The following is a 15,337-nucleotide window of genomic DNA, read 5'->3' as shown; positions in this document are numbered from 1 at the left end:
GGTATTGAGAAAAAATTACATGAATTCAAAACTTTGTGTGGTGTTAGGGATTTAATGTATCTTAAATCTGAGTTCAATAAGGATGGATTGGTTAGGATACTACCAGAAAACCCTAACGAATGTCAAGAGATTGTGAATGATTACCTTAATTATTATCCAAAAACAGCAAGAAAAAGAAAAATGGATGTTAAAGAAGAGAGTCAAAAAGTTAATTTTGTAAATCAGAAGTTAAGTAATTTATATAACGAATAGATTCAAAGGATTGAAAAGAATTTGGAGCCCATGTTTCGTTTGATTTCAGAGAGAATAAATCAGTTGATGGAAAAGAACAAATCTGGGGTTCCATTAGCAAAGAGTTGTACTGAAGATGATATGAATGAACCTAAATTTGATTATGAACCCTCATCATCTGCGGATTTTTCTAATTATAGTCATGCTTTGGAGAATGAATATGATTATGATACTAATCAATGGATTAATCTTCCTGGTCTAACAAATACTACTACAGAGAAATTTAGTAAGTTGATGGAGGAGAATAAATATATGTCAAAGGGTTGTAATGAAGATGATATGGTTATGAGGAATGAATCCCCCTCTTCCACTTGAACCTAACTTTGATTATCAGTCTTCGTCATCTACGGAAATTTTCAATTATAATTCTGGTTTTGAGAACGAGTTTGATTATGGTATTATTAATCAAAAGGATTGGGTTAATCTTCCTGTGCTAACTGATACTACTACTGATGATGGTAATGTGTTTGAATAACTTGCAACAGTTAGCATACAAATACGCATACTGTGCTATATCCAATCATGGTTATTTGTTCTAAACTCCCATTTCAATCATTGAAACATTCTTAGAAGTCGAGAATAGTTGTTAAGTGATCGAATGATCAATACGAAACATTCTGAGTGTACATCAAATGACTGTCTCACACAAATCATGTAAGATGTTACAAGGACATTTTCACATGATCTTTTGACTTTCTTCAAGAATATAATATGAACTTGGTTAAAGCGAAAGCTTACCAATACATATTTCGAGAAATATGTAAGCGAGTTAAACTCATCTCGAAATATCAAATGTGTATAATCGAAGTTTATATAGTTATACGACTTTTGTCTCAAGTAGGAGATAAAATAGATAGACTTTTGAGTGATAGGGGAGTTCAAGTCTTCAGATACCTTTTGTTGATGAAGTTCTACAAGATCCCCTTAGTAGTTCATCGTCTTCAATCGATGAACGTCGTGAAGTCTAATGCTCAACTACACTTTCTATCATAATCCGAGACTTAGCTATAAGTAGACTAGAAATCAAGACATATAGTTTTGGAAACTAAACTTGACAACAAGCTTGAGATATCAACGCTTGTGAGTTCGACCTAGCAATGCTCTAACACCCTCAATAACTCAACCTTCTCCTGCTAGTCCAGTTCGACTTCAATCAACAGTTTCTTCGTATCCGTCACCCAATTCCAGAATTCTCTTTCAATTTCTCTAACCTTTATTTTTCTTCTTGAGAAATCCAATCAGTAACTCCAACTCAGTCACCATCTCGAGGTAGCAATCCTCAACTCTTTTTCGAATCCCCACCACTAGATTCATCTCCTTCATTTAATCAACAACACCAAACCCTAACTTGAGATTTACTTTCTTTCTAAAGAAACTAAATTTAAGCACTATATTATCGTCTCCAACACAATTAAGATCGAGCCCACAACCTATAATCTATCAAATCATAACAATTTCATAAAAAAATTCAATAAATTAGAAACCCTAATTTTAATCCTTAATTTACCTTTTGTGTTTTGTTTGAATCCGTTACTCGACTCAATACCACCACCATCAGTCACTCCTTGATCTTTCCCTAACCCTCACGATCTTAAAAACTCTATTTCATCTTTCAAATCACTAACAGGTGAAGAACAGAAAAGAACAAAAAGAAAAAACAGAGAAAGGAAAAAGAAAAAAAAAATAATGATCATTTCTTCGAGTTGGTTTGGGTAAAACCAAAGGAAATTGATGAAGCACCCGCTCCATTGGATATGGGCGTTACAGAATAGAGATTCCCTGAAAAGAAAAACCTGGCTGCCTTAACAGCATTTGCTTGTGAAATGACTATTTTATCCTTTTTACTAATTAGAATGGTAATATATTTTTATTTTTTTTTGAAACATGCAATTTATTAAACTACTAAGCTATTCCACGAGGGTAATATCTAAAATGAGATTATAAGACTGTGCCTCGTTTGAAAAATGCGAAATGAATTTCTTGCAAACGACGAAAATGCCCGGGACCGAGGAAGAAAGATAATTTTAGGGCCAGCAAGAAACTTTCTTCGCATTGGAGCAGGCCTGGACCCGGGTAAGCCAATCCCACGGTGTCAGAATAGAATTTTTCTGGTGGGAGATAACAAAGGTTCTAATAAAGCCTCCTTTTCATCTCCAACCTTGTATGTCTGCTGACAGCATTAGACTCGACGCGTTGGGAAACAGGGGTTATCGGCAACGTCTCGGAAAATAATTACAACTGGACTCGATTTATTTTTAGAAGCTGTAGATACTTGGGAGAGAAGTTTTTATATCTATAAGTAGTAGTCATCTCTAGTGCTTCACTACTACTACTTGCTGAATCTTAGTTAACAAAAAAACCTAATTTGTTCATTCATCTTCTTCTTCATCACTCTGTGAAATAGAAATTAATTCAACATTGATCTGAAGGAAAAGAAAGGATGGGTAATCAGAAAAAGGTAGAATCATCATCTTCTCGCAACAATATTGGTAAGAAAAGGAAGATTTTCAAGAGCAGATCGAAGGGTATTGAGAAGAAATTGCATGAATTCAAAACTTTGTGTGGTGTTAGGGCTTTAATGTATCTTAAATCTGAGTTCAACAAGGATGGATTGGTTAGGATACTACCAGAAAACCCTAATGAATGTCAAGAGATTGTGAATGATTACATTAATTATGATCCAAAAACAGCAGGGAAAAGAAAAATGGATGTTAAAGAAGAGAATCAACAAGTTAATTTTGTAAATCAGAAGTTAAGTAATTTATCTATTGAAGAGATTCAAAGGATTGAAAGGAACTTGGAGCCCATGTTTGGTATGATTTCAGAGAGAATAAATCAGTTGATGGAGAAGAACAAATCTGGGGTTCCATTAGCAAAGAGTTGTAATGAAGATGATATGGTTTTAATGAATGAACCTAAATTTGATTATGAACCCTCATCATCTACGGGTTTTTCTAATTATGGTTCTGCTTCGGAGAACGACTTAGATTATGATACTAATCAATGGCTTAATCTTCCTGGTCTAACTAATACTACTACAGAGAAATTAGATAAGGTGATGGAGGAGAATAAATCTATGGCGAATGGTTGTAATGAAGATGAAGATGGTATGGTTATGAGGAATGGATCTCCCTCTCTTCCACTTGAACCCAAAATTGATTATCCATCTTCGTCATCTATGGAAGTTTTCAATTATAATTCTGGTTTTGAGAACGACACTGATTATGGTATTAATCAAGAGGATTGGGTTAATCTTCCTGTGCTAACTGATAATTATGGTACTGATGGTGGCAATGTGTTTGAGCCTTTTCCTGACTTGATCGACTTGGAGTTCCAGGCGTTGAATAATTACGCAGGTAGTAGCTTTACTGATATGATGATCAACTGCTACTGAAGAAAAGACTAGTACTTAGTGCTGCTGACTGCTGAGTACATTTTTGTAATCTATCTTCTATGTAATTATTCATATGCACTAGCTAGTTTCCTAATGTTGAATTTGTAATGCAAGTCTCTTGCAGTGATAATTTCAGATGTGCTGTGTAATTCTTTTGATTCTAGAATTCATGGTTCATCCAAATGATTGTATCAACTTTTTCTGTCTGACTGGAAGGCAACTCTTGTGTTGCTGCCTGCTGGATAGAGTTGCATTGGTATTCATCATAATAGGATTGTTGGTTTGGTGATAATGAGGATTTGTAATTACTGTTCTTAGAAGTTACCAAGTTTTATGACATCGGTAGGTGGATGATGGTCTAGCATAAAGAGCCTAAGAGGTACTGTTACGGCAGATTAGGGGGTTCATTAGGTATTCATAGTCTCATTTTTGCTAGCATTTACCTGAAGTTAATGAATTTGTCATTCATAATAACTGCTTATGTATCTTTTCAATTGCTGCCAACAGCTTCACATCATTTATCTGTTAAAATCCACGCTCAGAAGGCATATGTACAATGAACAGTATTGGGAACAATATCACTCAGCATTCCATCAGATAATAAAATCTCAGTCACCAACATGAACCCAGATATTCCGTGCTTCTTGACAAGCACCGTGATGATATGAGCAAGTGACTTCTGAAATCTTCGTCTCCTTGCCATAGAGAAGCTACACAACCACACAGTTCCTGATTTTCTTTGCTTCAAAAAAAAAAAAAAAAAAAAAGTTTCTGATTTTCCTTTTGTTTGGTTTGTATCATGTATAAATGCTTATCCTGACTTGTGAGAGAAATGCATTCTAGGGGAAGCTTGAAAGCTCAACCTTGAATGTCATTTTGTCTACCAAGTTTCAATTGCTTTCAAAAGATACAACATCATTTATTTTTTTGTTCAAATCCACACTCACATTTCCCAACACAAAAGGCACAGATAGAAAATGTACAATGGACAATAACATCCTAAGAATTCGGTTCGGGGACACCAAGTGCAGCATTCCATCAAAAAAATAAAAATAAAATCTCATTCAGCAACGTGAACCCCGACCCGACATTTCATGCTTCTTGACAGGCACCATGACGATTTGAGTAGTGACTTCTGAAATCTCCTACTCCTTTTCAGTACGTTATAGATTATTGGACGGCGTTTGAGTTGAATACTGACTGCAAGTGAAAACAGATATGGATTTCAATTTCGGACAGAAAACCATGATAAAGTAATCTAAGAGCAAAGAAGAATTTGATAATACAAGAACTAAATTACAAACATCATATTCAACCGGAGGAACATGGAGTATCTTGGGTTTGTACGCCAATTCGTGTTTCCTGCCATTTCTGTCTAACACCTATTCATGAATGGATACAATACCGGGTGGAAACATGTAAAAGGTATAGATGTATCGATATAGCTCTTAAACTTGCCAGTATTTAAGCTTTGATTATAAGAGCGATTATGCTGATCTAACTTATTCAGCCCTTGCGAATTTTTTTGTTACAAGAGATGATATGGCTTCATGCCTAGCCATGGATTTCCATGACCAGAAAATCAAATAAATCTGAGAACCCTGCTCATGGAAATCAAGCAAATTTGAGGAAACTCTTTGCATTCCTAGAATTAATTTGGCGCACATCTTATACAAAAGTTGTGTGTGATATCAAAAGAATGACAAGTATATAAGCATTTCCTACGTTTCACAAGACAATAATAATATCATTACTGAGAAAGCCAGGTGTGTTGCCACAAAGATCGATGAAAATGATGAAAGTGGAATGACAGCCATGAAAACTAGGAATTGAAGTGGTTACTTAGAAACCATGAAAGCGATGCAATATGGATAGGTATACAATGAAAAGTAAAACCAGGGTGTTTGACAGCCACGAAGAACAAGTAAATGCAACTCGACCTGGGTGAAATTAAGTAAGGTGCAGCTAGTTTGTATGGTTCTTGGAAGCAGTGCGAAAAGCTAACAATGAATTCACGCATATGCAATCTATGCATTTAATATTGAAAAGAGCTTGTATAACGTTGATGCTGAAATTAAAAATTATAGTATTTTCACCTGTTTGAGTCCAGTAATATATTCCTCTTCCATTAGTGTCTCCCAATTGAATATCTTGCATACCATTAAGCAAGTCTGCAATTTGCTCATATTTCATGGGGTGTAGGCTTACAAGCTCGAAGGCAAACTTTTCATTTTCCGTTCCTATCCTGCCAAAATAAAATAAGATTGCATAAAAATTTAACACTTTTGAAGGCCTTGTCAACATAGTCAAATGACGCATTTATGTCCCGCTATTTGCTGTGTGCAACATGATTGCAAAAGCTTTATTATTCCAAAAGATTTTGATTACTTATACTTTCAAGAACATAGCTGCTGCACTTGAGGATGATCAGCTTGATCATCTTACGCAATGACGAACGACAGAAGAGTCTAGCAAGTTTTCTAAATAAAAACTCCTATATATTTAAATATAGCAACACAACATACCAGTAGAAAATGACAGGCAAAGCTACCTCCATCAACAACAACAGCCTTAGAACTTAGAAGCATCCCTGACAATCACCAACAAGAAACTACACTAAGTACAAACAGCACAACTAATAAACCCAAAACAAACAGGACGAGGAATAAGTATAACATAAAACAGATGCAGAGACATCCCCACTAGCAGCAAATTCAATTGAGCTAACCAAAGCTAATAATTTAAGGAAACAAACAATGGGGAATAGCCAAAATGTACATTACATACAAGCAATAAGGAAATAAGGAAACAAGCAATAAGGAAACTATTTGGAAAAAGCCATGATGTCTGCAAATAGGTCGATCCCAAAATCAAATTAAGCAACGGCAATGGCTTTTCCATCTCTAAGTAATAAAGCTACTCAATATTAACATTTAGAATTTTAATATTTAGTCAAATTGTATCATCATCTTTAGCATTCTCAACTATCGCTGGTATTCCATCTCTAAGTAATTGATCTATTTCTGCTGCACATTCTGATCCAAAACAAAGATCATCAAATAGTAAACAGAAGATCATCAAAAACACAAGAAATCTTTCAAAAAAATCCTAGAGAAAAAAAACAAAAAAAAAACTCAGGTTATTGTTTGAGTTTGCCAACATAAGCAGCATTGAGAAAAATAGCAGCCGCAAACAAAGACAAACACTTTTCTCATCCTCTCTCTTCTTCCTCCACATTTCCCAAAGCAAAACTATTTTCTTCTTTTTCTTCTACGGACTTGCAGCTGTAATATGATCCATGGTGAGAGAAGAAAAAGAAGAAGAGGGTTTTACTTTGGGAAATGAGGAGGAAGAAGAGAGGGGAGGAGGAGGAGAAAGGTGTTTTAAAAAAAAGACGCGCGTAGGATTTGAGAGTTAATACGGTAAAACGGAATGGTTGGATGCGGGTCAACTGAATATGTCTTAGGTCAGTCACGTATTGCGGTAAATACTCTACACGTCTTACTAATAGGGTATGGGGGTATGTAAAGTGTCCCACAGTGAGTACTCTACTATACTTGTAGAGTATTTAAAGGAAGACATGACTAAGCGAAGATCTATTTATTTTAAGGAAATGTCTTTGGACTCCAAATCCCCGTGGCCATGGCAAAACAAAAACATGAGTCTGGTGTGGGTGTAAAACTCGAAACAGAAACGCTAGATGCACGACATGATTCATCAGGTAACCAGTGGCGCATTTTCTTATTCAACTTCAGGACAAGAAAATAACAGCAAATATAGAGGTTCTGCTGAGGGCAAAAATCAGCTTGTATCGGAGCATCTATAGCTAAATGTGCACAGAAACAAAGAGTTGATGCAAGGGCTGTTGAGGGCAAAAATCAGCTTGTACCAAGTCAGTATGAGAATTGATGCAGGGGCTATTTACTTTACCGCATACTTATTCCTATATTACTTGAACAACGCAGTGGCATGAACAAAGAGTTGGAGAATTTGAAACAACTTATCGCTTAACATGAACAGAAGTTGAACGAACCAGAATAATTGCGTGCTTGCAATGCATCTAAAACAGGCGATGATGATGATAACACAAAACAACATCCCAGGGAATTACTGTCCTGATTTTTTTTAAATCAAAGTTAAACCCTAGCTAAGTCATGTATGTACGCTTGAGTTTGCTAGTATTTTCTGATCAAAGCACACCTCCTGCTGCAATGCATTGTATCATAATAGTGATGTGTTGTAAAAACCCAAGTTTCTCTACAAACCCCACATTCCCACAATTCTAATAATTGCAAGAAATACTTCTGAAAAGATAACTGAACCTTTAAAGGATTTAGGATGTGTTTCATTTCACGGCATTACTAAAAAAAAAATGCTTGTAACTAGATGTGCAAAATAATTCTGAAAGGATTCCGGAGACAAACAGAAAGGAACTTCAATATATATATATATAGTAATAGACTAGATGCGCAAATATGATTCTGAAAGGATTGAACACTTCTCTTCTTACCTAGGGATTGCCGCTTCTTTTGTATGCCTTGTGTTTTCCAAACCCTGAAATCAGGTTCAAAATATCCACTGATCTTCCACGCTCTGAGCGAACTCAATGAGAACGGCCCTTGAACTTTACCAGAAGGATTCAGATAATACTTTCTGGTTTATCAAGAATTAGGTTTCCAGAAACAGATGCTGCAGCCATCACCAAAAACAAACAAGAATATAAAAGTAAGAAAAAAAAAAGTTTAATCGCAACAGTATTTGAATCAGAAGATCAATGTATCACCTACTAAAATGATGAAAGGGGCTTGTCGTGATTACCTAGAATCACCATTGTTGTTGAAAGAAACCTTCCTGATTCTCAAACAATCAGATGGATTTAGTCTAAATGAAGAGAAATAAGTGGGAAACAAAAGCCAATGGTAATAGTGGTGAGAGAATAAAAGAGAGAGGGTTTTGCTTTGGAAAGAACGAGGAGAGGAAGTGAGAGTGTGAGACTGAGAGAGAAGAAGAAGAAGAAGAAGAAGAAGAAGAAGAAGAAGCGCGTAAGGACCAAGGAGTTGACTGGAGACTGGAGAGTTAATAGTGAAGCGGAGCGGTTGGGAGTTAATACAGTAAAGAGTCCCACGGTAAATATTCTTACGCGTCTTAACTCAGGACGTGCAACCGGTCATCTAATTGTGTATTGTAAGCTCCTTTTGCGTGGAATTGAAATTATTTTCAACATCTGATGAAGGCAATTTTAGTTTTCTTTTCTTTTTTTTAAAGTTAAAAGACAATTTTATTTTATTTTTATTTTTTTTAAGTTGGAAGACAATTTTAGTTTTTTCTTAAATAAGAAAATGAGTAGTCTGCCCGAAAGTCAGAAACTCATCGGTTACAATTAAGATCTGCAGAGCTACCTTCAAAATTATGCATAAATCTTTGTGAGCCATCTATGTCGGTAGATTGTTATTACCATTATATTACCACTTACAGAATAAAGATAATTAAGTAAAAGGTTTAAGTTTGGACCTTTCCGATTAAAGTTCACATAAAAAAAGAGATTGCTTCAAAATTTCTATCTTTCAACTGATGGTATCCCAGATTGAATCTTCCTTGAACTTCTGACTTGTATTCATCCTCTAAATCCTTCAGTGTTGCATCGTCTTCTGCTTGGAAATCGATGTTTGCTCTATGCAACTTTTTGGCCCATCTCACTGCTAGTTCAACTCCTCTTCTAGCTATGTCATCTCTAGAGATGCATTCCTTGATTCTTTTAAGACATGGCAATGAAAGAATAGTTAGTACAAGAAGAGGAATTATCATGTTTTTTCATGTTAGAATAACTCATGGAACTTATGTTGATAGTGATACCTGGGTTTGATGTCCATTCTGATCACAATTGTTTTTTTTTGAAATGATTGCTTTCATGGTTGAGGACCACAATGAGTCTGGTTCAGATATTAGTCTCTAGGCTATCTTGGTGATCATAGCACTGTTAAAGAAATCCATATTTCTGAAGCCAAAACCCCCTAGCTCCCTAGGTTCGAACTTATGTTATATACCAGATTACACTAGGTGTGTCTTGCACAAGTTGATATCGAAAAGATTATGGTGTACTTGGTACCCTCGTCATTTCAGTATGGTTTTTTGTTAAGGACATATTTTAGCAATTAACTAGGTTTTGTTGAGAAGATGTATAACATGATATATCATTGATTAATACTGCTCCCATTAGTTATATATCTTCTCTTAAATGATACACCTTGTCTCTCTCTCTTACTCCTACTAGAGGGCTCATACAAGGACATATTTTGTCTCCTTGTCTTTTTATAGTTTGCATGTATGTTCTTTCTTGTCATCTTATACAAGCTGAGTCTCATAAATCAATTCATGTGGTTAAGACCACAAGATCTGGACCGTCTATCAGACATTTTCTTTTTGTAGATGATGTGATGCTAATTCTAAAAACTAAAAATATTGAAATTAAGATTCTTCAAGCATTATTGCCGAGATTTAGCAGTGCTTTAAGTCAACTGTTAATTATATTAAAAATGGTATCACTTTTTAGTTAAAAAAAGGCCAAAGGCAAGGCAAATTGAGATAGCTAAAATGTTGTTGTTAGAGCACTGCTCGGTCGAACTCGCAAGCGTTGCTATCTCAAGCTTGTTTGTCAAGTTTATTTTCCAAAACTATAAGTCTTGATTTCTAGTCTACTTATAGATAAGTCTCGAACTAGGATAGAAAGTGTAGTTGAGCTTTAGACTCCACGACGTTCATCGTACAAAGACGAAGAACTACTCAAGAAACTTGTGGAACTTCATCGACTAAAAGGTATGTGGAGACTTGAACTTATCTATCACTCAAAAGTATATCTACTCTATCTCATATCTTGAGACAAAATTCGTATTGCTATATAGACTTCGATTATACACATTTGCTATTTCGAGCCGAGTCTCGCTTATCTATTTCTCGAAATATGTGTTGGTAAGCTTTCGCTTTGGCCATTTATCTTTACAAATGACGTAAGTCATGTTGATTATTTCAATATCTTGAAAATCGCTTTGATGAAAAATAGTGTGTGAATAACCTCTATTTAACATCCTCTAAGAATGTTTCAATGATTAAAATGAGAGTTTAGAATATATAACCTTAAATGGATATAAACATTGTATGTGAACTCATACTTGTGTAAGTCCAAAATTCCTTGAACTAAAGTATGCGTACTTTACTGGTTCAGGAAGTCCGGAAGCTAACTCCACGTACCCGTACGTGTACTGCCGGAAGTTCACATCCCGTGAATTTTTGCTGGAGTTTTTGAACTGAAAACAAACTCAAACCGGGTACTTAAGTATGCGTACCGGTATGCATACTTGAGTGGGTTATTTTTTAAAAACAGTTTATTCGTGCACTAAGACATATATAAACTAAGGAATGCATATTTGCAAACCGTGGCTATAATGTTCATGAATCGATTCGAGTGAATCAAAATCGTTTTTGCTTCGATTGTGTCTTATATACTTCTGTGAGATCTAAACAATTAAACAACTCTCTAACTAGTTCTTTTGAGTCATTTGAACTAGTTATGGTGAAGATGAATACGGTTGATATGAAAGTGCTCATATGGCTAACCATTTGGTTAACTACTGTTGAAAAAACTAGGTGTACACATTTAGGTACGGTTACACAAACCTAAATGAAAGTGCATTTCATTTGTGTGTAACAAGCTAAGTTCGATCTAACGGTTGGAAGATATTAGCTTGAATCTAATCAGGTTTTCATCTAACGGTGAATATTGAATGCTTTGTTACCAAGGTAACTTAGATTGCAAACCCTGATTTGGAGACTATATAAAGGAGAACTCTAGCAACTGGGAAACCTAATCCCCACACCTCATGTGTGATAATAGTTGTATAAGCTAGAGTTGATTCTCCTTTAACCTTAGGTTTCTATTGAGACCCCGTAGGTTAACGACTTGAAGACTTCATTGGGATTATGAAGCCAGACCCAACTATTTTCTCTGTAGTTGTGTGATCTGATCTTGATGTTTCTATCGTGTTGAGTGCAATTGGAATAATTGGCTCGAGATTATATCTCTGATAGGCAAGATAAAGTAGTCACAAACATCTTCGTCTCATCGTTTGTGATTCCGCAATATCTTGTTTCGCTACTCGATTAAGATTATTATGAGGTGATTGATATTTCTAGGCTGTTCTTCGGGAATATAAGTCTGGTATATCAATTGGTTCCTGTTCACCTTGATTTATCAAAGGACGGAATAAAACTCGTAGGTATTATATGGGAGACAGATTTATCTATTCCTGTTGACTTTTCTGTGTGATACAGATTTGTTTATTAAAGTCTTCGACTTTGGGTCGTAGCAACACTTAGTTTTGAGTGAGATCAGCTAAGGGAATCAAGTGCGTAGTATCCTGCTGGGATCAGAGACGTAAGGAGTGCAACTGTACCTTGGATCAGTGTGAGATTGATTGGGGTTCAACTACAATCCAGACCGAAGTTAGTTGTAGTAGGCTAGTGTCTGTAGCATCTTAATACAGTGTGAGTTCAATCTGGACTAGGTCCCGGGTTTTTTTGCATTTGAGGTTTCCTCGTTAACAACACTTCTGGTGTATGTGTTATTTCTTTTCCGCATTATATTTTGTTATATAATTGAAATATCACAGGTTGTGCGTTGAATCGATCAATTGGTAAATCCAACCATTGGTTGTTGATTGAAATTGATTGATCCTTGAGCATTAGTCTTTGGTACCGTTCAAGGTAATTTCTCTTGTATTCAATTAGACTCGCAGATTGTTATTTGCTTAAGTATTGAATCGAGAAATTGAGATATAAATCTTTAATATACTTTTTGTTAAGATTGATTCTGACTGTCTAGTTGATTCTCTTAAAAGTATATCAGAGTTAGTCCATACAGATTGCTAAGCGAAATATTGGGTGAGGTTGTTGTACCCCCACTTTTTCAGTTGCAAATGAAACCAATGAAGATTGCTGGTAAGTATACAAAAGTACCATTATTTCTTAATAGATCTAAATCTATAAGTTTTCAACTGTTAATCACCTAAATGTAGCATAAGCTAGATGATGGAAGGAGAAATCAATTACCCAAGTAGGGAAGAGCAATTAAGATTCAAGTTGCTGTGAATTTTGTTGATATGTATCAGACGACATGTTTTGTCTTGACAGTTTCAACTATCAAGCAATTAGGCATTATCCAAAAAAAAAAAAATTAATGGGTACATCATCCAAATAAGAAATAATTAAATCCTAAAGCATATAAAAGTTTATGTTTCCCAAATGTGTATGGGGCCTAGGTTTTAAAAATCTCACAAAGTTTAACTTGGATTGTTGGAAAAAATGCCATGAAGACTTGTGTCTAATCCTATTGACTTATAGGTTTGGGTTCTAAAATCGAAGTACTTCCCTAAACATCGACCATTGCATTAATTACCAAGAAATCATGGTACTTGGATATGGAGAGGGGGTTCGGTTAAGGACTCGAAATAGTCAGGAAACATCATATATGGGAGGTGTCTACAAGTGAGATATAAGCATATGGAAAGACAGATGGGAGGATATGGACTCTCAGAATTTACAAAGACCAATAAAGGTTCACTTACTGGGTTACCCTAGAGTATCTCAATTGATCAATCCCTACTCTTATGGACGGGAAGAATCATCCTCGGCAGAGCTATTCAATCAACTCCAAATAGATTTTTTTTTCCTGATTTGACTTCTATGTTAAAGATATAATTAGATGGTGACTGAGAAATTCAGGCAATTTTTCCACCAAGTCCCCTTACAAGAGTCTCTTGATTGATCAGTGTACTGTATACCCTTAAGAACAAAAGCAATGACTCGAAATTTGGTACATGAATATCCTCTCGAGTATAAAATATTTATTTGGAAATGCATTCTAACATCTTGCCTTTAAAATCTTATCTCTTTGGAATAGGCATTATTCCTGATGATATATGTCCTCCATGTGGTTTAACATATGAATATTTTGATCTTTTGTATTATCACTGCTCATTTTCCATAACAATTTGGTTTGGTGTATGTCGTTAGGATTTTTCTACTGTCTCTTGTTTTTAAAGCCTTAGAAACTGGATTATACACTAAATCTAAGTGAAACCAACACAAAATAAAATTGATACTCAAAAACTGTACTTGTTATACTTTGGTAGGTTTCAAAATATGGATGTCAAACTATTATTGGTAACTTAAAGAAATGTTCTATTTATGATATTTATTTATTTATTTATCATAACAAGTTTCAAGTAGACACTTTAACCGAAATTCAACAACTACATAAGCATCTGAACCAAAACCTTTTTTCATATGCAATCTGTTCTACAATGCATATTTTTACTCATTCACTTTTAGTTATTAATATAGAGTATGCTAATGTTTATGGATGCTTATTTTGGAAAATTTCTTCTCTTGCAGGTTGTCAAACCGTCTCATATAGGTCCACTGGAGACTTCGCAGCAACCATTTGTTGGACCACAAACGTATCTTCAGTGATAAAAGCAGAGGCAAAGTCCCTTTTAATAATATTGACCGAGGTACTCAACGACAACTGGAAAATATGATCTTTGCTTCAAAACATTTCTCTTTACTGCAAGTTGTTAATGGAGAGAAGCTTTTATTATAAACTGGATAAAATTTTCTTGTGTAAATACTTGTAAAATCGGATTTTTTGCTTTCGAAAAAATATTTTGTAAGTATATATGTATGTAAAAACCTCAATAGGGTGGCAGATGCCTTAGCAAAGCTATCTAGGAAATCTGACGTAGCTCGTAAATATGTTGTTCAGCCTCCTGATATCATTTTAAGGAAACTCTTTCATTTTTGTTAGTTCTAGTTTGTTAATATAATCGGTTTTCTTAATACGAAAAAAAAGACAGACTTAGAAAGGCAGGTTCTAGGGTTCCTGAAGATTTTTATAAGATGTATGTTTCTCTACTATTTCCACCTCACACTTGTAGTACACATGTAAACTTATAATATTTTGGTGTTGCAACCCGCATGGGGTTTTCCCACATGTGATATTATGTGTAGTTGCAATCCATAAAAGCTTACATCGTTATTACAGTTTCAATGACCACTAGTTGTTGCACTTTTTTTTTTTCTTTTTTGCAACAACCTTTTTTTTTTTTTTTTGCAAATTCCAATGGCAGCTTAGACGATGCACATTTTTGTTGCTAAAATCCATATTTGGTGTAGTGGCACTATGGAGAACTATTTATTTTGACTTTGGCCACATTATAGCCAAGGCCTAAGGAAAATTATTATGGTCTCTTATTTCTCCTCAAATGTAATAGATAGCATCCAAAAATAGTTTTTCTACTTCTAGAAGTCAAAAAGCAAGAAATTAGTTTGGGTGTAAAATTTTAAAACGACTTCTAAAAGAAAAAAGGTCAACATTTTGTGAAGAAAAATACTTGTACTTCTGATTGCTACTATTGGCTAGTGAAAACTCAATATTTATATTGGGAGGATATTCAATATCTAAAAAGTAAATTTTTAGGCACTATCAGCCTTTATATTTCTGATTTGTTGCACATGTAAATTTTTTAAGACTATATAGTCAAATACTATAGTGCTTGCTTTTTCTGTTACCATGCATTGACTTTGCTAAATACCCTAATC

General features: G+C 34.9%; 1 protein-coding gene across 2 annotated transcripts; it reads right to left on the bottom strand.

The window, feature by feature from the left end:
• Window positions 1-4,584: 4,584 nt before the first annotated feature.
• LOC113319723 (glutamate--cysteine ligase A, chloroplastic-like) lies at window positions 4,585-8,688 on the bottom strand. Of its 2 annotated transcripts, none has more exons than XR_003345774.1 (5): window positions 8,504-8,688; window positions 8,196-8,374; window positions 6,211-6,275; window positions 5,782-5,930; window positions 4,585-4,885 (listed from the first exon to the last, which is right to left on the bottom strand). XR_003345774.1 is itself a non-coding variant. In XM_026567968.1 (5 exons), exons 3-5 carry the CDS (start codon window positions 6,240-6,242, stop codon window positions 4,746-4,748), a joined length of 321 nt encoding a protein of 106 aa, XP_026423753.1. In that variant the 5' UTR covers window positions 6,243-6,275; window positions 8,196-8,374; window positions 8,469-8,509; the 3' UTR covers window positions 4,585-4,745. The 2 variants fall into 2 exon arrangements, 1 of the variants encoding a protein (XP_026423753.1); XM_026567968.1 differs by having other exon boundaries at window positions 8,469-8,509.
• Between the last annotated feature and the right edge of the window lie 6,649 nt (window positions 8,689-15,337).

The sequence above is a fragment of the Papaver somniferum genome, chromosome 10 (genome assembly GCF_003573695.1).
Source record: "Papaver somniferum cultivar HN1 chromosome 10, ASM357369v1, whole genome shotgun sequence".
Lineage (NCBI taxonomy): Eukaryota > Viridiplantae > Streptophyta > Magnoliopsida > Ranunculales > Papaveraceae > Papaver > Papaver somniferum.
This window is presented reverse-complemented; position numbering and strand designations above follow the sequence as displayed.